The sequence below is a fragment of the Carassius auratus genome, chromosome 13 (assembly GCF_003368295.1).
Source record: "Carassius auratus strain Wakin chromosome 13, ASM336829v1, whole genome shotgun sequence".
Classification (NCBI taxonomy): domain Eukaryota; kingdom Metazoa; phylum Chordata; class Actinopteri; order Cypriniformes; family Cyprinidae; genus Carassius; species Carassius auratus.
Window position 1 is genome coordinate 6,561,519 of NC_039255.1, and position 22,099 is coordinate 6,583,617.

Here is a 22,099-nt window from a genome sequence, read left to right on the forward strand (position 1 = left end):
AACTGTTGTGTCTAAAATATAAGACACTTAGTGTTAACTTCTTGTTTATTGAGCTGTTAATCAAATCAATATTGTGCTGATATTTGGAGAAAAATGTCACCCTTTATGTCAGGCATAAGGGGCATTTCTTGAATTTTGTGGGAATTCTAAATGTATTTTAATAGATTAAATCACACAGTCAATGAGTGAACTCTAAATGTGCTTGTAGTGCAGGTAGTGTATGTGTGCACTCTCTGGGTGAGCTTTTGTTTGGGTTTTTGTGATATACTCGGTAATGTCAAATCGCATTTGTCACTTAAAAACCTCAATTACAATGTTATAATAGAGGATATTTATCGTACACCCTTACGGTAAGCACAGTGCTTCACACTCTAGAACAAACCTCACTGGTTTCAAAAACCTAACAATAATTTCAAAGATCAACTTAAGTCTTAAGGATTTCTTAAAATATGAGGGTGAGTAAATGATCACAGAATTTAAGTCTTTGTGTGAACTATCACTTAACTGAAATAACCCAGTGATACACACATTTCTCAGGTCACTTAGTATTCCTTGAGGCTCTGAGCCGTTTACTAATCACTCAGAACAAAAGTCTTTTGAATTGTTTGTTTTGATAGATTAGCTCAGCTAGCTGCAGAATGAAATTCCAGTTCTCTCTTTGCGCAACCACTTTCCTCTGACTGTCACAGAGACGGCGGCACAAAGATCAATGGAGCATATTGTTTAAGAGCAGAACTGCTGGGTGTAAACACTGACACTAGTTCTGAGACTGTTTAGATGGTAAAAACACACTCGTGACAGGTGAGAAGTTGCTTTGAAGTCTCTAATGAGCACAGGCGTTTCCACCGAGAACAATGCTCGCGTCTTCTGTCAAACATTGTTTTTGTGCTGCAAACCAATAACACTGAATGGCTGTGCACCTGTGCCAAAGTCAAACATGAATCAATTATTCAGAGATATGTGAGAAGTGTGTTGCGACATTAGCTCTGAAATCAATCATCATTTTTGAATTTCGGCAGCACTGTCTGGAGACGACAAAAACAACCTACCCATGCATGTTTCGCGGTCAGAGGTGATGCAATTCCGTTTTGCACTCCAACGCTTGCGAAAAACATGCGCTGCATAGATGAATGAGATAATTGTCGTCGTGCAGCCGTTGAGTGTGATGCTGCTGGCAGTCAAATCTCTGCTTCATTTCAGTTTTTGTGGGCTTGAGTTTAATTGGCGTATTTGTGAGCAGATCCCTCCCCCCTATGCCATCACCACACACACACACATACATGCCTGTGGCCAGCAGAGGTTTGTGGTCAGCCCAATAACGCGTGGTTCAGCGTAAACACGGTTTCTAGACTGCCCCAAACCCACAAACCTCTGCTGCTGAAATATTACTCACAAAGCTGTCACCATCTTTGTGTGTGCATGTGTGTTTGTGTCCGTGCATGTGTGTGTGTGTCCATACAAAGTACTAGGCTTGCTAATTGACATATGAAAATATTTTAAATGCACAGCGCTGAGGAAAAACAGATTTCTTCAAATGCCAAAAAATAACAGGCTTGACTCAGCTGTAGTGTGTTGGATTTATTTGTTTGTTGTAGAACTGTTGAAAGCTGTGTGAGGTCATCAGAGAACTATAATTTTATACAAGAATGCTTACTCTATTTGCATGACTAATGGTTGCTTTATTTATGCATAAAATAAATGAATAAAAAAATCAGTGTGTGTGTGTGTATGTATAATATTATTATGAATATTATAAATAACATGGAGAAAAAAAAATCTAAAATTAATATATTATGTAAAATTTTATATATCAATTTTAATTATATAATATAATGATATAATATTTCAATTATATAATATATGACAATTGTATTATATTTTTTCTTTGTGATATTTATTTATAATCTTGTATTATTTATTTTCATATATACATTCTTCTGTGTTTTATTTAAAAAGAAGGTAATTAAAATAAAAATAAAGAAGTGGGTATGGAAGAATGTGATGGCAAATAAATAATAGATGAATAATTCTTGTTGGAACTCCCCTTTTAAAAAGAGCATATACAAAGTAAAAATATATATTGCAAATGCACACACATAGTTGGCAAGCTGTACTGCAGTGTAACTGAATGCTCTTCTGCGGTTTTCTTTGGACTTGTTTCTGAATAATTTGCTCATTTAGCTGAGATAGGAGGTGAGTAACTTTGACAGTAACTCAGAAGAACAGCTCAGAAAACCAAAACTACAGATTGTGAGAGTGGACATGATTTGTGTGTGTAGGCCGTCTCCTCCTCTAGTCTCCATGCGAACAGTTAAAATACGGTAGTCAGTTTTCGTGAGCCCTCGATTCTGTGACGCCTGACATCATTAAACAGATCTGCTTGTCTGTAATTTTCAGCCACAGTGTCTGTCACCAGAGAGAGAGAGACTGAAGGAGAGAGACAGCAGGGTCAAGGGGCGGAGAGAAAGGTTACGTTTAACGGTAAAAACATGAAGGAGTGGAAATTACACTCTTTTATGGTTCTGCTAATAAAGAGTCTTGTTCTGGCATTTGCCAGCTTCTGTGGAAATGTGAACAACATCTTGTGATTTGATTTGTGAAAAGTGGCCCAAAAATGACGTTTACAATATGCCACACTTAAAAACGATTGAATGTTGTTGTATTATATGACAAAATTAATTTTTGCATTTGCAAACAAATTATGCTAGTTCTCTCTCTCTCGCTCTCTGAATTGTATTTTTATTTTTTGTAGTTAACAGTTCCCTCAAAGAATTACCCTCATAGCTTTTTTTTTTTTTTGCCAGTGAAAGCAAAAGAAGAACTTTGGAGGAATGTTGTTTGTTGCTCTTTTATTTTTTGCACTCTTCTTTCTTTGCTTTTTCTTTTAAACTGAAGGACAACTAAAAATGGACATAAAAGTACTTCATAAAACCTGTGCACTTCTGAAGACATATCCTTGTGTGAGGAACAGACTGAACTTTAAGTTATTTACTAATCTTGACATCCGTTCTAGTTCTCTTGCAGGTTTCAAGAGCATTTATGAGAGAATAAGCAATTAGTCTGATTCATGAACAAATTGTCATTTTGAGAATGATTCATTTTAGTGAATCGTTTAACTGAATGGTCTGAAAGATTCATTCATGAATCTGACTCTCAAGATCAACTCACTGACTCATACTGTTGCAAAGGTTGACAGCTCACTGTGACAATCATTTACGTTTCAGTCTGTTCTTTGCACAAAGTTCACTGTATTTCAGACATTCAGACAATCTTTTCAACATGTCTTCAGTCATGAATATACCTCCCTGAATAGCTTCAGGCCCATCAACTATATTGATCAGATGCAAAACATAAATGCCATTAACTACAGACTGCACTATTGAAGTTGCTATCTTGAACCCAGAACTCTCTCTATACTGCTCTATACATGCTGTGTGCGTGCCAAACAGGCTACATAAAGTAATTAAAGGGTCAGATATCTCTATGATTAACCTGCAATTCAGGCCTGACTGCAGGACTAATTAGAAGTTAGCCAGACACACCAAAGGTTGTTGCTGCTGATACTCTTGTACTTCCTTGGGATTCTTCTCGTTTGATATCCTCCTGTGGGCTTTGTACTTCCCTTCTGTTTGGGCCCATTCAGGCTTTCATGTGGTCAGGTGTTTTTTTCTGCAGACAGGGATATGGCTAGCGAGAGGATTATGGCTCTTCAGCAGAGCTTGGAGCTTGTTTATTTGCCATAATTCTGCTAGAGGTACACAGATGCACTCAAATGTAAGAAATTGCAGTGCACGTCGATGCAGAAAGTGTGTAATGGTTGCCTCAATACTTTCATTTTAAGTGCACATCTTGTCTTTGTTTGTTTTTACAAACTGGAATGCAAGATGAAATAAAAAACGCATTGAAATTTATGAAGTTATGAAGACTTCTATTTTAAGTGCTCTACTTGTATATTTTTAGAAACTAGAATACAAGTTAAAAATGAGCAACCATGGTTTTGCATTGTTTTCAACTTGAGCTCTGTACAATGAATTAGGACAATTCTTCACATTACCGTTTAGATTTATTATTTTAGCAAACGTTTTTATCCAAAGCAACTTTGCTACACAGAATATATTTTTTCTCAAGGCAAAGTTCTACATGATGCTGGAAGCATAACCCGCTGAATAAAGCAAACAGTGCATGTCATTTGACTATAAAAACCTTCCTAAGTGGTTTCTTTTGATTGCCGTTGCGGGCAGTACAAATCATAAAAAGTCCATTAATTGTTATTATCATATCATTTATATATTTTAATCACACAAATATCTTTACAGTTTGCTTGAATTAAAAATAGAGTACTGATAACCATCTAAATCAATATTGATGTGTTGAATCATAAAATGCTACTTTTACAGGATCCATATGCTCAGTGTTAAGTGCAATTTCTGACTACGTATTTACAATACAGTAATTTACTGCAAGAACAATAAGAAGTTCCTTATAAAGGGAAACAAAAGCGATCTGCCTTTTGTGATGACCCAGGGAATAAAGTCTTAAATAGCAGAATGTACAATAAAAAACATCCCTACGGTGCAGTTTATCTGCATCCGTCCAGGAAATACGATCAGTCCTTTTATTGGCGCATCCTTCCTTGGAATCAGTTTTCCTTTTCCGCCACTGCATGTGTGTCTGCATGTGTGCATGTGGTGTGTGTGGAGCAGAGAGCAGTTTTGCGGGGTCAGCGCGGTTGGCAGGTGTGGAGGTTTCGGCTTTCTGCTCCGGGTTTCTCTCTCTGGCCTCGGCAGGTCAGTCCGGAGCCGCAGTCGCAGCGCTGGAAGATCTCCAGACTGTGAGCTCCTTTCCGCCGGTGACGTGTACACACCTGCCCTTCCGTCAGCACGGGCTTACAGATCCGTGACCAGAAGTGTCGGGCGCAGCAGAGCCCTTTCAAACAGTCCAATGACCTGAGACATGTCTCTCCCTCGCCACCTGACAGAGACGAGAAAAGATTTGAAATCAGATCAGCATCCTCCAGATTTGTGCGATATCAAGACTTGAGCAGATCAATTAGGGATCTTATTTCAGAAAAGAGGTGAGAAGAGACCAGAACAGAGAGGATGAGAGGGGAAAACAGGAGACTAAAAAGAGAGACTAGATGAGATGAAACGAGAAAAAGTGAGCTTAGATGAAAAAAGGAAAAGACAAAGGAAAGAAATATGAGAAAGACAAGATTTCAAAAGTCCTTTATAAGGCAGCTCAATAGATGAGACAAATAATGGGCAAAACAGAGGAGATGAGAAAAGATGAGACACGAAGACAGGAGCACAGGCATCTTTCAAGGAAAGATGAGGGGGAACAGAAGAAAACAGAAGAGAACAGAAGAAGAAAGTAGATGAGCTTGGAATATGTGATGAGAGGAGACATGATGAGAACAAGAAAGGAGAAGAGGCTAGTGGAGACAACAAAACAAGTACAAGAAAGGAGTAGAAACGAGAAAAGACTAGAAGGAAGGAGATAAAATGAGAGGAGAAGAGAAGAGAAGAAGAAGGAGATGAGATGAAGCACAAGAGACAGATTTGACACCTTTGAGTGGCTGCTGGGCTTTCGATAGGCTGGGGGTTCTTTTAGGATGTGTTAAGTTCTGCCCACGTGTTACAGTCACACCAGGCTCATCCGTGTTTCCAGGCGGTTGAGTGGCATCTACCGTGCCGACAGCATCTGTATCAGCAGGTTGACACACACCTGAGAGAGACATGAATGAGAAAATGAATCTTCATACAAACTATAACTGAACGAACTAGTGAAAACATAAGAGGATCTCTGGTTTGTACCATTGATGCATCGGTTTCCAGCGCAGCACATGCCATCACGAGCGCAGCGCTTCCTCCGCTTGCGGCACGAGAGACAAACTCCGCGAGAGCCGTTACAGAACTCACCGAGCCTGCACTCATCATCAGCGGCGCAGTGCGGCGACTGTGGAAGAGGAAATAATCATGGGAAACTTTATTTAAACGGCTCCTTTTAAAAGCAATATTAAAAATAAATACGTTTTATGTAATGAAAACCCTTAAAAATGATCTCAAATGGAGTCCTTTTTTTTTTTTTTTTTTTTTTTTTTAATCCTCTGTGCGTTTGAGCATCCCGTGAGCACGTACCGCCGGAGCGTGGCTGTCTGCGGCGCCGGTCACGCGCGGGCTCGCGCTCACTGCGTCACTCGGACTGGATGCTGCAGGCAGATGCCGGATGGAGTTCCGTAACACAGGTCCAACTTGAGCATCTGCAGTGATTCCTCCCCAAACCGCGAGATAAACGGGCACAACTGTGAGCAGTGAGAGCATGTTCCGCATGGTCTTCTCCGGCAGTCTGTCACGCGTAATGTCCAAACTCCACAGCACTTCATGTGTCTCCAAGAGTTTTATACATGCGGGACTGTTTGTATATTCCCGCCCCTTTTAGAAGACTGTACGAGCGCATCAAACACGCTCTCCACCGCCCCTCTCATCGCCTGCGCAGACAGGCTGGATGAACTCAGTCTGCGCAAACGATGGAAATAGTTCTTCTGAGGCGCGCAGCATCCCCGACTCATGAATATTAATTAAGCTCTGCAGGCTGTGCTGCGTACAGTTCTATTGCGTAACCTAATGAATATTCAGAAGCCGCGCCCCTCGTTATCATAGAGAGTCGTGATACCTCTTTCGCAATACTTGTGCGTAATTACCGTTGCGCCCCCTCACAAACAGACTGACAACTTAAAGTGCTTAAAGTGGAATTTAAGGGATATCATTATACACGACAGTATACCTGTCAGCAAACCTCTCTGGTAACTAGCTTTAGAGCTTAAACCTGATCATTTTTCTGTCAGCACATAAAGATAATATGCACGTTAATGCTTCATGCGTTTATCTAACTCACTGCAATAAAAACATATCTTCCTCTTTAATTAAATAAAGTGCATCTTCTGTGGCCAAACAGAGTTTAACAGAGTTCAGGATTCACAAAGATTAGGCCTATATTAAGTGCATTAGTAGCATGGTACTTGTTGTTGAACTATGGGCAGAATTATAAATTCATAAAAAGTATAAAAATGCAAATGGAGGTAGTTTCAGTTTAAAAAATTAACTGAAAGAAATTAAAGTTGAATAAAAACTCCACTAACTACATTGGCCTAATTATGTATAGGCAATTTTCTAAACGAAAAGATTGTGGTGTCGAATACATTATGGAAACACCATAATCATACGTTTCTGATATGAATATTACATTTTAAAATCTTCATGCTGTTTTTTTTTTTTTTTCAGCTGTATTTGTATTAAATCACGTTAGTTTTAACAATTTCTTCCTTAAGGGGTTAGTTGAGTGATTAGATATTGCATATATATTAAAAACGAACACAAAAGTGTAACTATATTCAATTAGGTCTTTTTCAAAATTTCATAAAACTGACATTGACCTTGAGTTGGTGAATGTTATAATTGACAGTACATTTCTATTGGGCATGACTGTATATTAAAGGGGGGGTGAAATGCTATTTCCTGTATACTGAGTTTTTTACACTGTTAAAGAGTTGGATTCCCATGCTAAACATGGACAAAGTTTCAAAAATTAAGTTGTACGTTTGAAGGAGTATTTTTGTTCACGTGAATCTTGGGTTTTGCTGGCGTTTTTGTGAAATTAAAAGGTGAATTGCTGCCCCCTACAGATCATGAGGTTTTATTGATAAAAAACTTTCCGAAACTTGTGACAAAACGTACAACTTAATTTTTGAAACTTTGTCCATGTTTAGCATGGGAATCCAACTCTTTAACAGTGTAAAAAACTCAGTATGCATGAAATAGCATTTCACCCCCCCTTTAATATACAGTCATGCCCACAAATATTGGCACCTTTGGCAAATATGATCAAATAATGCTGTGAAAATTAATCTGCATTGTTAATCCTTTTGATGTTTTATTTAAAGAATTCAAAAAATTTATCCTTTCATTGGATAATAAGAATTTAAAATGGGGGGAAATATCCTTATAAAATAAAAGATTTTCTCTAATACACACTGGCCACAATTAAGGACACCCTTTTATTGAATTATTTTCTAAACCTTCATTTGCCAGTTTAACAGCTCAAAACTGTCTCCTATAATGCCTGATGAGGTTAGAGAACACCTGACAAGAGATCAGAGACCATTCCTTCATCCAGGATCACTCCAGACCCTTCAGATTCCCAGCTTCTCCTCTTCAGTTCACTCCTCTCATTTTCTGTAGGGTTCAGGTCAGAGGACTGGAATGGCTATAGTAGAAGCTTGGTTTTGAGCTCAGTGACCCATTTCGGTGTTGTTTTTGAGGTTTGTGTTTTGAGATTTTTGTGGAAACAGTGATACGTTTTTTTTTTTCAGGATCATTTGATGAATATAAAGTTCAAAAGAATAGTATTTATTGGAGAAATAAATATTTTGTAAATTTATAAGATTAGGACAGTTGTTAAACAGTGAAGGATAGATAGATAGATAGATAGATAGATAGATAGATAGATAGATAGATAGAGAATGAAGTATCTAAATGTGATCAATATAAATTGCTTTGCCACTTGAAGGCTTTCATATTTCACAGCTGTAAGATCACATCTGAAAGACCCAGCAGCTTCATGCCCTTAAAATAACAGTTCACCCCCAAAATGAAAATATCTGTTACTCACCCTCAGGATTTATGCAAAGATGGAATTTGAAAAAAATGCCCTGATCATGCTTTTCTATATAAAGAAAGACCATGTACTGTCAAGCTTCAAATAAATATATGAATTAAAAATAATAATAATAATAATAATGTTTTTGAGCAGCAAATCAGCATATTAGAATGATTTCAGAAGGATCACGTGACACTTAAGACTAAAGTACTGGCTGCTGAACATTCAGCTTTGAATCACAGAAATAAATAACATTTTAAAATATAATAAATTCTATTTTTAATTAAATAAATGCAGTGTTGGTGAGGTTAAGACACCTTTTAAAAATTATTTTTAGAACACAAGAAGAGACTTCATGAGGGTGAATAAACAGGACAGAATGGGAATTTTGGAATAATAATAATAATAAAACCTTTTCACATTTCAAACATTTCAGTCAAAGACAGTGGAAGATTATGTGAGGACACAAGGGAGTGTCTAAAACAGTTGCTTTATTGTGTAAAAAAAAAAAAAAAAAAAAACCCTAGACAGACAGAGCATCTGATGGACAGCAGCAGGCTGAGGAGACATGCAGCTTGAGGAGCGTCGCAGAATGCCGTTGATTTAAGGCACTAATATTGTTGATCTGATATGGCTGAATTTCTCAAGAAATCAGGATTATGTTGTACTTGCATTTGAATAAGTTGGTTTTAAGAAATGGCCATAGAAGGAAAAACCAATCCCACATCCATACCTGTTCCTGTTTAAAATCCGGCTGTTCACAGTGGTCAGTACTTATCTCCTAATTCTTATAAATCTGAGACAATAAATACAGTACACTATTAATGTAGCTATGAATTTGAGGCACATCATTTCATGGGATGAAGTTTGAGAAAACCAGCACTGGGTTCAGAATATCATAAACTATAATGGCCGTCTGCCAGGACAATAAATTAACAGTGAAGAGAGGCGAGAAGATGCGTCTATGATGTCTGTGTGTGCTTGAAGAAGGTGAAACTGAGTCTTCCGATTGATGTTTTATGATGCATGTGACAGATAATCCTTTACATGTCAGGAATGCCGGCAATGCGTCAGTTTTTCAGGGTAGTGATGCTATGCTATTATGTACATGTGCTATAACAAACGAGTATTACTTAAAGAGCAACATTCAGGTCTGTCTGGACTCCTGCAACATACAGTGCGGTCTTCTTCAGAGTAGTCTGCACACGGATTGGTGAATGAAGAGTTCACAGCCAATCAGGGAGAAGAACAAATCACTGAGGTCACAAGCTCTTCCCTAAGTGGACTGTCTCCTCAGTCATCTCACAGTAAAGGTGATTATCATGGGTCAGAGGTGAACACGCACACAGACACATGCTCACACAAGAGATTCAGGTTTCGTCTTTTCATGTCTCTTTCTGCTTCTTTCCACATTTCTCCTCCAGTCCAATCTGCAGTGCAGCATCTCTATCCCAGGCAGACATCCCATGTGAGCAGTGTTGTGTGTGTGTGTGTGGGTGTTTAGGCCTGTTTAGAAGTCTGTGTCCCAGCCTGAGTTATCATCAGGTGGCGGGTCTTCGTTGTCCTCTGGAAAGCTGTCAAAGTTACTAGTGTCCGTAGATGATGTTACCTGCATGCGCACCAAAAAACAAAGAGAACCTGTTATCATGTGGCCTAAACACTATCATACAAAGGTCTGGGTTGGTCTTTTTTAAATGCTTCTGAAAGTCTCATCTGAATAAGAACACATCCAGCACTTGCATAGAGTATATTTCTGGCCTAACATCAGTGTAAAATCTGCCTTGCATAAGTATAAGCACTTACATTAGGGATGATGGGGGGCATCAGTGTCCCCTTCCTCAATCCGTCCCAGTTAAACCCTTCAAACCATCTGCAACCACGTTCATTACATTAGATGATTCACAGCACTACATCAGCTCATTGTTCATGTTTTAAAGTGAATATTCAACTCACTTGTGCTTCTGGATGTCTTTGACACCATTTTTCAAGTTTCCTAGTCTTTCAGACGGTGTGTCTCTGAAAAAAAAAAAAAAGAGAGAGATCTGCATTAACAAAAACCGCTAATAGACTGCCATTGGGTTTTATAGTGATGGACATACCTGCATAGCTTTTTGATGAGATTGGCAGCATTTTTAGTAATTTTTTTGGGGAATTCTATCATGTCGATGCCTCTAAGAATGATGTTGTATGTTTTCATTGGATCTGGTCCTGAAAAAGGAGGACTGAAAAATAAAGAGGAAAAAGAGATTCAAAAACCATTGCATGTGTAGTATAAATCCAGAGTCTTAATGCATTAATAATTTTGAATCAGTTTGAAATGGTGTTTTCAAACAGGTGAAGCCCTGTGTCTGACCTGCCAGTCAGCAGCTCGTACATGAGGATGCCGAGGGACCAGTAATCTGCAGAGATGTCATGACCTTTATTCAGGATGATCTCTGGAGCCACATACTCTGGTGTACCACAGAATGTCCACGTTTTCTTTCCAAAGCCGATCTTCTTAGCAAAGCCAAAATCCACCTTTAAAAGATTTACACAAGATTTTAAGTTTCATGCTTGAGTCACCTTTGACAGAAGCAAAATCTGACTTCTTTAAAGGGAAGGTCCATCCAAAAATGAAAATCATCCTCACCAGTTTGGCGTAGCCCCTGTGGTCTAGTATCAGGTTCTCTGGTTTAAGGTCTCTGTATATGATGCCTTTGGAATGCAGGTAAGCGAATGCCTCCACCACACATGCTGTGTAAAAGCGTGTAGTTGAATCGTCGAAGTTGCCCCTGTGATCAGTAAAGAAACCAGACTATTGCATTATTGAAACTCAGACAGCAACTGTATGAAAAAAAAAACATTGATCAAGAGTGAATTGACAGGTCTTACCTGTCTCTGAGAATAGTCCACAGTTCTCCACCTAAACAGGCCTCCATCAGCATATAGAGGTATTTACTGTCCTTAAACGTCCTATAGAGCCTAAAAAACAAGAGGAACACAGTCAGAATGCCTTTCTACAAATTCAGTGTCGAAGTGTTTCCACGTTGTCAAATTTCTGATGTCAATGCAAAACTACCTACATTACAACTGATTCAAGCCTCTGAGCCTCCGCATTTGTGGGTTTCACTTGGTATATATGTGTATATATATATATATATATATATATATATATATTGTGTTCCTGTAGCTCAATTGGTAGCGCAAGCGCAATGTTGTGGGTTCGATTCCCCGGGAACACATGACAGGTAAAATCTTATAGCCTGAATGCACTGTAAGTTGCTTTGGATAAAAGCTTCTGCTAAATGCATACATTTTAATTTTAATTTAATTTTAATTTAATATAATTTTGGGGAGATTTTATGATACTATGCAATATTTATATATTTAACAATGATGGTACGAAGTGTGAGTTTTAATTTTTCTACCCTTTTTTTGTGTGTTTGAATAGATAATGCAACAAAAGTCACCAATTCTCTTCCAATTCCGATGAAGCATAAAAATAAAAAATATAAAAATTCCATTCATTTCCATTTCCATTTTTTTCTGGCAAAAGTGACAGAAGAGGTCCAGAGAGACAGGGTTGTTATCGCTGACTAAAATTAAACCATAAAAATGTAATTAATTGTAAAATAAAATATAATTTAAAAAAGCTAGTTGCCTAGGTAACATTTCTCATTTTCGTTTAAAGATGAAGTACTAAAATAACCTAAATACTGAACTACAAACTAAATAGACATATTTATAAATAATAATAATAATATAAATTATAAAAACACAACAAAATTACTCAAACTTTACCATGTTAAATTAAAACAGAACATAAAAAAAATCTAATTCAAAATATAACAACAATTATAATGGTATATCAATGACACTGAAATAATCCTGGATATAAATGACTGAAGGGTAACGTAGCAGTAGGTGCTGGTCACTGGAGGTACCTGACGATAAAATCTGAATGCGCCTCCTGCATGATCAGTTTCTCAGAGCGGATGTGCTCCTGCTGTCTCGTGTCCACAATGTGGCGCTTCTTTAGGATCTTCATCGCAAATGTCTTCATCTCATCACTCTTGAGCTGCACCTGAGAACAAAACAAAGGGAGATAAAACGATACTTCAACTTTTTGTGTATTATCTCACACACACAAACAAAAATTCATATCTGAATAAATGACTATAATATAACTACTATTGAGATACACAATATGACCCAAAATCCATGATGACATCATAATTTGCAGAAAAGTCCACACTTTTACATAAAACAAATACTGCACTGAAAACATGATGTCCGGTGTTACCAGCTCAACACGTCCAAATCCTCCAACGCCAAGAGTATCGATAATGTTGAAGTCAGACAGGTTTAGGTTGGAGTAGAATGCGTTCTCTGCCTCGTATCTACATTTCAAAAAGCAGAAAAGAGTGAATGAAAAAAAACATACAGTTATTCCCTCTTTCTATCTAGTGGGGCAACCTGAATCTTGATAAGCAAATCAAAACTCAAATCTCATGTCATTTTCATCACCTTTTGTCTAGATCACAGCTCAGTGATCTAGAAACAAAACCCATTCAAAAATGTGGGGGAGATTCACAGAGTGGACTTCAGCTGGAGTCAGTGCTTCAAGAACCACTACGCACAGACGTATGCAAGACATGGGTTTCAGCTGTCGCATTCCTTGTGTCAAACCACTCTTGAACAACAGACAGCATCAGAAGCATCTCGCTTCAAAAAGGACTGGACTGCTGCTGAGTGGTAAGTGAATCTCCCCCACATTTTTGAATGGGTTTTGATTCACAATCCTCTCCAGGGTCTGGTTATCCGTATTGCTTGTACACTTTTTTTCTACCACATCTTTTCCTTTCCTTCGCCTCTCTAGTAATGTGCTTGGACACAGAGCTCTGTGAACAGCTAGCCTCTTTTGCAATGACCTTTTGTGTCTTGCCCTCCTTGTGCAAGGTGTCAATGGTCATCTTTTGGACAACTGTCAAGTCAGCAGTCTTCCCCATGATTGTGTAGCCTACAGAACTACACTGAGAGATCATTTGAAGGCTTTTGCAGGTGTTTTGAGTTAATTAGTTGATAAGAGTGTGGCACCAGGTGTCTTCAATATTGAATCTTTTCACAATATTCTAATTTTCTGAGATACTGAATTTGGGATTTTGCTTATTTGTCAGTTATAATCATCAAAATTAAGAGAAATAAACATTTGAAATATATCAGTCTGTGTGTAATGAATGAATATAATATACAAGTTTAACTTTTTGAATGGAATTAGTGAAATAAATCAACTTTTTGATGATATTCTAATTATATGACCAGCATCTGTATATTATGAAGCTTCAAAAGGTGCATCTGGCATGCTTTTTAAACAATCACTTGTTAGTTACCTTTCCTTCACTAGCCTGTTATTATTATAATTATTATATACTATTTGTCATGAAGGACAATTATTATTATTATTTATTTATTTATTTATTTATGTTGTGTATAACACCAAAAATAGGGTAAGAAATTTTGGGGGAACGTTGTTATACGCAGTAATATTGTGTAGTAAATTCATACATGATTAGTAAATAAATCATGCCTAACTTTAAGAATTAATGTAGATCGTTAAGATCAAGATTTTTAAGATTATGAGTCTGACCCATGTTTCAAAGCAGAGGTTTCTATAAGATCTGTTTTATTTTGAATGCAACCAAAAGCTTTTTGACTATAAAGATAAATGAGTTTGCATCAGTTAACATTAGCAAATTAAGTTTATGTTCACCATTAATATTTGCAATCATACTGAAGATCCATTAGAGATCAAAATGACATAAGGATTCTGTAACTGAAAATTAAATTCTGTGATATACAGTACAGTAGTCAGATTTTTTTTTCAGTCAGAGTGCTTATAAGAGCCCATGATGCAGAACTGGCCGATCAAATCCCGTCGCTTGAGTCATGGCCAATGACACGATTGAGCTGCCATTTAGCTTGGCAAAAACTGCTTTGCACTGTCACACAGAGTTTACGATTTTCCATGCACTCTGCCAAGGGCTCACAAGCGTGCTTCAGTTATTATTCAGTCCATCTCACATAATCAGTTATTAGGCTGGCAGGGTCAGAGGTGTGCAGTGCTGAGATGTTCTGCAGGAATAGAAAATGCACAAACAAGAGTGCAGTTTTGGAAAGAGACATGGATAAAACCTCACTAAGGCTATAAACAGAATAAATTCATTCCTCAGCTGAAAGCTGGAGATGGTAAATGAGCTTGCAGATTCTACAGCAAGAGGGTCATATAGACCAATTAAAAATCTAATACAAAATATGGCAAATATTTTTTTAAATAATACTTAATAATATAAAATAAAATAATATATTTTAATACACTTTAATACATTTGGACTGTATGTTGACTTTTTAAACGCTTTCAGCCATCTGAAAACATCCCCTGCTTTCAAATGCAAGTCAATTAACCTAAACATAACTGAGATTTAAACTCTCAAGAAGAAAGCAGGCATGTGTGGGTGACCATGGTGGAGAAAGAAAGTGAAATTTGTGACACTGGTTCTAGCTTCCAGCCTTTTCTGGGCCCATGCATGCTGATAAAAACTTCACATTTCTGCTGGACAATCTACTGATATTTTATGCCTGAGGAATCATCCAAATCAGTTTTAAAACTGCTTTGATTAAAATATAAACTTGTGAGGCATTCACTGATTAAGCATGTGTGATGCTCCAGGCTCACAGCTTCTCCAGTTCATTAAAGGTGAAATACAGGGATCATTTGATTGACCACAAGATGGCAATATGGAGCTTTATGGGTTCTTTATGGACAGCATCTACTGTATTTTGCACTGCCTTGCAGAATGATGCAGAAATTAAACCTTAAGGAAAGGTGAATGCACTTGTCTCATTAGAGCGCTCTCTATCTGTCAGCATGGCAGCTGGAGATTTATTTACAGGTTTGTAGTCGAGATCACAGGGGACACAGTGCAGGAGATGACAGCTGTAGATGTGTCTTAATAAGCTTTAATCTATGACAGTCACACATGCTACAGACACCTCTTCATTATTCATCAGAGCTCATTTACATTGCGGATAAGCAGATAAGAGGAAGAAAAGTTTCTATTTCGGGTTCAGATATGACACATAAGGGATTTTTGAAGTGGGAAATGTGTTTCTGAGCTATCCCAGAATCCTTTTTTCTCTCTTGAGGGCCACATATTCTCTCTGTGAAATGTGATAAGGTTTCACATTTCTCTGAGCGGATTATTTTCTCATCGCCGCACAATGATTGCATCGCTTTCTCATCATGTTTCTTCTGATCATGAACAGTTGCTGGTTCTTATATAACATGTCTTCTGCATGCTAGCACAGACTTTTCTGCTTTACAGTTCTAGAGTTACAGCAAACATCCTTGAGCTGCCCTTTGACAACTGCATTGTAATTGTTGCCATACTTCTGTATTTCACCAACTTAAAGAGGTTGAAACCTCATATAAAAGAGACCCACCACCTTTCATGTTTTATGCAATATCTGGATGAAGCTAAATCTGAAATCAGACATATACAGTTTTTTTTTGTTTTTTTGCTTAAAGGAATGCTTTCATTATGCAAGGATACATTCGATTGATTGATTCAAAAATTACAGTAAAGAAATTCAAATTGTCCCAAAAAGATTTCTATAAAAAATAAAAAAAATGTTTCTATTAAAAAAGCGTTTAAAGAGTTCCATTACGTAGAAGTAAACATTACAAGAATTCATTTATATCGTATATATTAGGATTTTCAAAAGTAAGTTGTCTTAATGAGGTAATACAGCCTTACTCTTTTGTTGATTTAGATTGCTTCCATTGTCCTCCTTTGTAAGTCGCTTTGGATAAAAGCATCTGCTAAATGACTAAATGTAATGTAATAATGTTGCTGTTGTTATTGTGTGTGGTTGCTGTGTACTATTGCAGCTTTTGAGTTCAAGACAAATTTCCTGTAAAGGACAATAAAGCATAACTTAACTTAGATGACATTCTTTTAAACTTCCTGTTCAAAAAAGAATCCTGAAAAACATTGACAACATTGATAATAGCAAATGTTTCTTGTGCAGCATATTAGAATGATTTCTGACGGAAATTATTTTTATTTTTATTTTTTTTACTGTATTTTCGTCCAAATAAGTACAGCCTTGGTAAGCATAAGATACTTCTTTCAAAAACATTAAACTATTTTATGGAGCACAAACTTCTGAATGGTAGCATAACCCTGCTTTATGTCTCAAATGAAACTGAGCTGAACTGAATCTTTCAGAAACTGTCTTCAACAAACTGGCAAATACAGTATAGAGCTTCCTTAAAGGGGCCATATGATGCGATTTCAAGTTTTCTTTTCTCTTTGGAGTGTTACAAGCTGTTCGTGAATATATACGATCCCTAAAGTTGCAAAGACTAAAGTCTCAAATCCAAAGAATTCGTTTATTTAAAAGTTAAGATTCATCCACACCTTCCTGAAACGCCTCGTTTAAACACAAGATTTGCATAATACCGCCCAAATGTTCCGCAAATAAAGAAGGCTAACTTTTATTTTCTCTGTAGTATTATTGCTGCAGTCGCCATGTTGTGTAGACGCTGTGTTTCGTTGTGAAAGTGAAACTTTGTTTGGTCTTCCAAAAGGGGACACATCTAGAAATCAGCGGTTAAGTTGTTTTTACAACACTGTTCCAGAACAGTTCAACCCAAATATTTGTGTGTATTCAACGCATTTACGGAGGACTGTTTCCTGAACCTACAATGCCAGCTGTTCTGACTCACAGTCTGTAAGTATGTTTTCATATTTAAAGAATTTGCCACTGATGATTCAAACTTGAGTTTTGGGCAGTGTAGAGTAGAGCTTGTTTTTTTTGTCGTTCCTCCAATCACAAATGCAGACATGGTTATATGCGATATGCAATGCAACACGTAAAAAGAAAATATAAGTCATTATAATCCATTATTATGTCTCCACTGGATGCAAAAAAAATGCCTAGTTTGTAATGGGTTTTATTGGTTTTGTCTCATCTCATCGCGTCGTAACATTACCGTCACATGCTTGGGGTAATCAGCCAATCACAAAACACTGGATAGCTGGCCAATCAGAGCACACCTCGCTTTTCAGAATGATGAGCTTTGTAAAAAAACGACGTGTTTCAGAAAGGCGGGCATAGAGGAGAAACAATAATGTATAGTATGTGGAAAATAATGTGTTTTATGAACCTTTAACCACAAACACATTGCATTGCACCAAATACACACACAAAAAACAAACAAAAAATAAATAAACAAAATGTAGCACTGACCCCTTTAAAAGTGTTTACTGTAACAGCTTGGGAACTTCTTTTCAGATACCAACTGATAAACCTGGTTCACATTTAGAAATGCCAACAGAATAAAGTAGCAGTATTTCTGTGCAATACATTCTACATAAACCGATGTGGATGTGACATCACTAACTAGACCAGGGGGTAAATTCACTCGAATAATGAAATGTGTTCAAAGATGATTTAACCTACTTTGCTTTTGCCTCTGCGTCTTCACTGCCTTTGTTGGATACATCTTCCAGACCTCCAATCAGATGTTTGTACGAGCTAAAAGAATGGTACAAACAACATTGTTAGAAAGACTTCATCTTTATGACAAATACACTATACTGTTCAAAAGATTGTATTTGAAAAAAAGTTGAAGATCTATCCCTCAATCCCGTCTCTTTCTCAATTTAGAAAGTCAGTACTCATGTATATTCAAAGTTTTATATCTACATGAAATCCATCTCATTGAAATGTACCATAATCAGCTGTGACACAGATGGCTGATGGTTTGAGTCTCAGTCAAAGAGGAAAGAGAGTTTTCCCTGCCGGAGGGAGCATGTGCTTCTCTCTCTGTCTCAGTCTTTCCAGCTTATTGACACACGTGACACTTTAGCTATTTAGGTTGAGCTTGATTTATTGAGTTCTATAAGGGAGCAGATAAGCACTTCAAACCCACAGATTCGGTGTTCCACACACACATACAAATAGAAAGATCAGTGTAAAATCCACAGATGTTCAACGAACTGGAAAACCTGGGCTGAATTACTTCTGCTGGAATGTCAATGACACTTGTGATGTTTTAAGGAGTGTATATAAGGGAAACTAATGCCACAGGATATACAGTACCTAACATATACTCACTCTCTGTCGATCACAAGGCAGGTGACAGACTCTGCTGCGATGACGTTAGCTGTTCTGATATCCTCCCTGTTCAAAAGACACAAACGCACAGAAAAACATCATCTTATAATGTTCTGATACATTCAAAATATACCGATGTATACATAAACAGATATATTACTATGAAATATTAAAAATAATAATTATACATATCAATTAAAATGATTAGAAAAATTGTATAATGTAAAATATAATTTTAAATAATATATTTTAATTAATATATTTTATTTATTTACATATTATTATTATTATTATATATAAATATATATAATTTTAATTTTATATTTAACTATTTATATGTTATAAAAATTATAATACTATTAAAATAATTATATATAACTATAGATCATATAGATAAATGTATATATTATTATTAGCTATTGAAATGAATTATAAGTATCCTAAATATAAATAATTACAAATTCATAATAATATTACAATTACACATAATACAAATTATTGTATATAGTAATAAAATAAAACAGATAAACTTTACAATTATCAAAACTTTTAATTATTTGAGCTTCTTTAATGCCGTGCTTCAACTTCTATCTATATGAACAATTTATGTAAGTCCACAAAACCTGTAGATCAAAATGTACATTTATTTTGACTGAAAATCATGAGTCAAATAAGTTACTAAAATGTAAAAATATCAATATTCAGAAGTTCCAACACTGATTTAAGAATTAAGCGTGCCTCAGAGTTTGCTGATCGTCCTCTTCCTCACTGTCACTGTGGTCAGAGTCATCAGAGTCTGAATCCCACTCTGACCCCATGAAGCTTTGCATGTTCACTTACCGTCTGACCTGAGCTCAGCTATACGCACACATATACTACTACAGTACAGCACACTTCTATTTACACTAAAACATTCACTCTCTGACATCTGTCCCATCGCTGGCAGTTATATCCAGAGAAAGAGCTCTCACACGACTGTCTGTAAATGAAAAGGGCTGGACACTAAATGATAAACGCACACCCAAACATACATGTATGCGTAGCATCTGCTTCTGTGTCCAACTGCAAATACTGCCAGACACCACACACACACACACACACACACACACACGGCCAGATCCATTTCCAGCGAAACACACTTGTACCGTACTTGCAGAGGTGACAATTCTTCACAACACATCAACTCTAAAGCTGTCACAGCACAAATACACAATAACGCTACTGCAAAGGTCACAGCTGCTCCACAATATTACATTATAACAAAGAGAGACAGAAGAAAGGAGGAAAATCTGTCATCATTTACTCACCTTCAGTGACGTTCTATACCCATATGAATTTCATTCTTCAGTGGAACACAAAATATATTTTTGCAGAATGTAATATTTATATTAACACTTACAGAATGATTTTATGGATCCAGATTGTCCTGAGACCTCTTTATGTTTCATGAATGGAAAAGAAAAAGTGAAAATGTGTGGACATAATGCTAAACTTCTCTTTTTGTGTTTTATGATATCAGTTGTTTTTCAATGTACTTTTAGTCCTGTGTTAAATGTCTTTTTTTAGTCTTTGACAAGTTTAGTCAACCAGTGCCGTGTTTTTTTTTTTTTTATCTATTTCTAGAAAACTATTAGTCAGGCTGCTTAATGGTTAAACTGATAATCGCAATTATTTTGCTCAGTTACAACCATAATTACTGATCGTAAATGTTGTCATCTGAAAAATGTTGTCAGAATTGTTGTTATCACTTTCACCTATAGGCGCATATAAATAAAATGATAACTTTTATTCACTTATTTTATAATCTAGTTTCCAAAATTGCCATATCAATTAATACTCAACATTGTGAAAACTGGTTAAACACAAAAGCTTCTCTCAGAAACTAGTGAAATTCTTAATATTAAATAATAATTCCAAATTATATTCATGTTTTTCCATTAAAACAACAACAAAATACTTTTTTTTGAAGAAAAAAACCCGGAGTATTGTGGATCCATGGTAATGTTTTCTCTTGGTTCTTGGTTCTAAATAAATGCGACTTATAGTCTGGTGCGACTTTTATATGTTTTTTCCTCGCCATGACGTTTTTTTGGACTGATGCGACTTATAGACCAAAAAATACGGTAAAAAAAGACTATATATATATATATATATATATATATATATATATATATATATATATATATATATATATATATATAGTATTTTTTTACCATATTTTTCGTATTTTTAGTTTTTACTTATAGTCCGAAAAATACGGTAAAAAAATACAATATATATATATATATATATATATATATATATATATATATATATATATATATATATATATATATATATATGTGTGTGTATTTTTTTACCGTATTTTTCGGACTATAAGTCACACCTGAGTATAAGTCGCATCAGTCCAAAAATACGTCATGACGAGGAAAAAAACATATATAAGTCGCACCGGACTATAAGTCGCATTTATTTAGAACCAAGAACCAAGAGAAAACATTACTGTCTACAGCCGCGAGAGGGCGCTATGTCTTCAGTGTAGACTACAGGAGCACTGAGCAGCATAGAGCGCCCTCTCGCGGCTGGAGACGGTAATGTTTTCTGTTAGTTCATTTCTCTTGGTTCATGTCAAATTAATTTTTATAAATAAGTCGAACCTGACTATAAGTCGCAGGACCAGCCAAAGTATGAAAAAAAGTTCGACTTATAGTCCGGAAAATACGGTACTTGACTGGCAGCCTGAATATCAAAACTTGTGGAAGTATATATTCTTTCTCTTTTTATTGGAGAAAATACAGATATTTTGGATATAGAGTTTTGATATTTTAAACTTTTTTTCAGCACTGTATTGCATCTTGATATAGTCACAGTTAGGGCCCTATCTTGCACCCAGCGCAATTGACTTTGTACACCGACGCTTGTGTCATTCCTATTTTGCACCCGCGCAAAGCGCGCTTTTCCCTCCACAGAGGCACGTCGCTAAACTAGTGAATGAACTTGCGCTCCCTGGGCGGTTCAGCGCAAAAAAGGAGGCGTGTTCCGGCGCAAACAATCCCTGGTGCTATTTTGCTGTTCCATTAAACAATTGCGCCACTGACCAGAAAAAAACTAGTCTAAAGTCAGTGGCGCGTTGCGCGTTGTTCATTATGCTATTTTAAGGGCGCATGCTTGACCATAATGTGTAGCATGCACAACGCGCATACACTCATGTAATCTACACAGATGCAACAGTTATTTTTGCAAATCATAAATTGTTACACTAAAAAAATATTAACACATGAGA

At 36.5% G+C, this 22,099-nt stretch overlaps 2 protein-coding genes across 4 annotated transcripts in view; both read right to left on the reverse strand.

The window, feature by feature from the left end:
- Positions 1-4,050: 4,050 nt before the first annotated feature.
- LOC113113157 (dickkopf-related protein 1-like) lies at positions 4,051-6,469 on the reverse strand. The gene is made up of 4 exons (XM_026279332.1): positions 6,138-6,469; positions 5,814-5,955; positions 5,566-5,724; positions 4,051-4,971 (listed from the first exon to the last, which is right to left on the reverse strand). Exons 1-4 carry the CDS (start codon positions 6,327-6,329, stop codon positions 4,721-4,723), a joined length of 744 nt encoding a protein of 247 aa, XP_026135117.1. The 5' UTR covers positions 6,330-6,469; the 3' UTR covers positions 4,051-4,720.
- A 2,671-nt stretch (positions 6,470-9,140) lies between these two features.
- Positions 9,141-22,099, reverse strand: part of LOC113112450 (cGMP-dependent protein kinase 1-like) — a 54,364-nt gene continuing 41,405 nt past the window's right edge. For all 3 annotated transcript variants that reach the window (XM_026278039.1, XM_026278040.1, XM_026278038.1), the window contains 11 exons: positions 18,817-18,882; positions 18,160-18,234; positions 12,938-13,034; positions 12,579-12,718; positions 11,527-11,616; positions 11,285-11,426; positions 11,009-11,172; positions 10,755-10,877; positions 10,609-10,671; positions 10,459-10,525; positions 9,141-10,264 (listed from right to left, as the gene is read on the reverse strand). In XM_026278039.1, the coding sequence (XP_026133824.1) occupies positions 10,166-10,264; positions 10,459-10,525; positions 10,609-10,671; positions 10,755-10,877; positions 11,009-11,172; positions 11,285-11,426; positions 11,527-11,616; positions 12,579-12,718; positions 12,938-13,034; positions 18,160-18,234; positions 18,817-18,882 (1,126 nt within the window). In that variant the 3' untranslated portion in view covers positions 9,141-10,165. The remainder of the gene's footprint in view (positions 10,265-10,458; positions 10,526-10,608; positions 10,672-10,754; positions 10,878-11,008; positions 11,173-11,284; positions 11,427-11,526; positions 11,617-12,578; positions 12,719-12,937; positions 13,035-18,159; positions 18,235-18,816; positions 18,883-22,099) is intronic.